The sequence below is a fragment of the Alligator sinensis genome, unplaced genomic scaffold, assembly GCF_000455745.1.
Source record: "Alligator sinensis unplaced genomic scaffold, ASM45574v1 scaffold169_2, whole genome shotgun sequence".
In the NCBI taxonomy this organism is placed as follows: Eukaryota; Metazoa; Chordata; order Crocodylia; family Alligatoridae; genus Alligator; species Alligator sinensis.
In genome coordinates this window covers 2,556,660-2,558,609 of record NW_005842077.1, presented here as the reverse complement: position 1 = coordinate 2,558,609, position 1,950 = coordinate 2,556,660, and the positions used below count along the sequence as shown (strand labels likewise).

General features: G+C 48.1%; 1 protein-coding gene across 1 annotated transcript in view; it reads right to left on the bottom strand.

Moving 5' to 3' along the window:
* Positions 1–128, bottom strand: part of LOC112550316 (maestro heat-like repeat-containing protein family member 2A) — a 5,116-nt gene extending 4,988 nt beyond the window's left edge. Inside the window, exon 1 of the mRNA XM_025204326.1 lies at positions 95–128. Coding sequence (XP_025060111.1) covers positions 95–128 — 34 coding nt within the window. The remainder of the gene's footprint in view (positions 1–94) is intronic.
* Between the last annotated feature and the right edge of the window lie 1,822 nt (positions 129–1,950).

The window sequence follows — 1,950 nt, the reverse complement described above, 5'->3', positions numbered from 1 at the left end:
AAAGCTGATTTTAGATAATCTACCTATTCCTTGGGCTTGCAAGAAGGGGTGTGGGACTAGAGATTAGGCATGGAGAACATCGTGGGGATCTTACCTCTGCCAGGTAGTGTCAGATCGATGACTTCCATTGTTCAAAGTCAGCTTAAACAAGCTTTCCTTCTCTAACGTGCCGAGCAGCTCCTATCGCGAAAGCGTCCGGAGGCACTCAAGGCTCCAGGTCCAGGACCCAGGAAAGAGGTGAGCCAACAGCCTTTGTGATGTAAGCACCACTATGACAACTAGGTGACCATGTCCTACCTCACAGGTGGCTGCTGACCAATGAGGGGCTGTGTATCAGGGAAGCTTTCACAGGGCTGCATAAGGCTCCAGATACAAGTATCCCCAGAGGAGGGTAAATTTGTTTTGATGTAGAATATCCTAGTCGCCCAGATCACCTTGGAGTTTCCTGTCTTCCCAGGTGCGCTGTACCTTCCAACACTGATCGAGTATTTAAGTCTGCCTATGCTTGAATTTGTAAGAAATAAAAGCAAGTAGGAACAAGGAAAAGCTTCCTCTCGCTTGCTAGTTCTTGGCCTTTGTTTTTGCATCTTGTCGTCCAAAATGGCTTGTTGTAGCCCTCAGATGTTACACGACTGGGTTGCAACCATCTTGTCCATCCAAGCCTGACAAACGCACCCTGCCCACATGGGTCCTGGGTCTGCCTACATGCAGGCCCCACCCGCCCCCTCCATCCAGTGCCCCCAGTGGTGGGTGCGGGGTGGACGCTGCCAGGAAATCTACTTGAGAAGTCAATGATTCAGGAATTTAAAACTTGGCCCAGTGGGAATCTCACTCAAATGTTTCAGGAGGTAGAAAATCTGTATATATAAAAGTGCTCTTGTTTCCCTCCCATGTTGCTGCCATAGCCCCTAAACATTAGTTATTTAACTCGTACACAACACCTGTCAGATTGCCAATGATCACTATTTTCAATTAGCAGATGAGGATAGGGAGGCAAAGAGAGAGTAAGTGGTGGGTCTAGAAGACATGTGCTGGTGCAGGGAACTGAACCGAGACCTCGAGTCCCTTTTCAGAGACCTCTGATGTGTCAAACTCTCACTGCAGAGGGTTCGCTCTTGCTTTTCCTGAGATGCCGGTAATTCATGGATGACAAGGGAGCTTTTCCCGATGATACTAGAATGGTTGCATGTACTGAATAGGTGTGATTAAGTGTACCGTGTGCCTGCGTACACTGGAGGACCTGCAGGACAAGTAAAATAAAAAAGTGATTGGAGGAATTGTACAAGATGGTGGAGCTGTTATATTTTTTACGTGAATACAGCATCTGGCTTAATCAGGCCCTTTTCTTCCTTCAAAACACAGAGAGAGGCTGACATACCAGGGAAGTTATACCAAAGTTTGCCATCCTATTAAGGCTGTCTGCGCAGCATCTTACAGGGTGCCGAGCACAAACATCAGTCTTCTAAAATAGTGCCTGCTAGTGGCAGGTCAGGCATACAGCATGTGCAGCAGTTTCCCTCGATTATTGCATGCTTCTGGCTTGAACGTCAGAAACAGACATCACCTTTTCACTCCTGCTGCAGGTGCTTAGTCACTGTAAAAACTAGGCCATCATCTTGGCCTACGCAGGTTTCTAACCTGTGTACAGGACCTCCACCTGACACAGGAGGTACACGGTCCCACTAGGGGGAATGCCATACTGGATCTGGTATTGGCAACAGGGGATGACATGGTAGGGGACCTCCAGATCGGTAGCCATCTGGGGGACAGTGATCACCTAATAACAGAATTCACCATAAGACGTCGAGTGGGTAAGGTAACTAGTAGGGTGAAAGTGCTAGACTTTAGGAAAGCTGATTTCAACGAACTCAGGCGATTAGTCAAAGACGCACTGCAGAGTAGGAGTTTTGAAGTGATGGGAGCCCAAGAAGGGTGGCTGTGCCTTAAGGA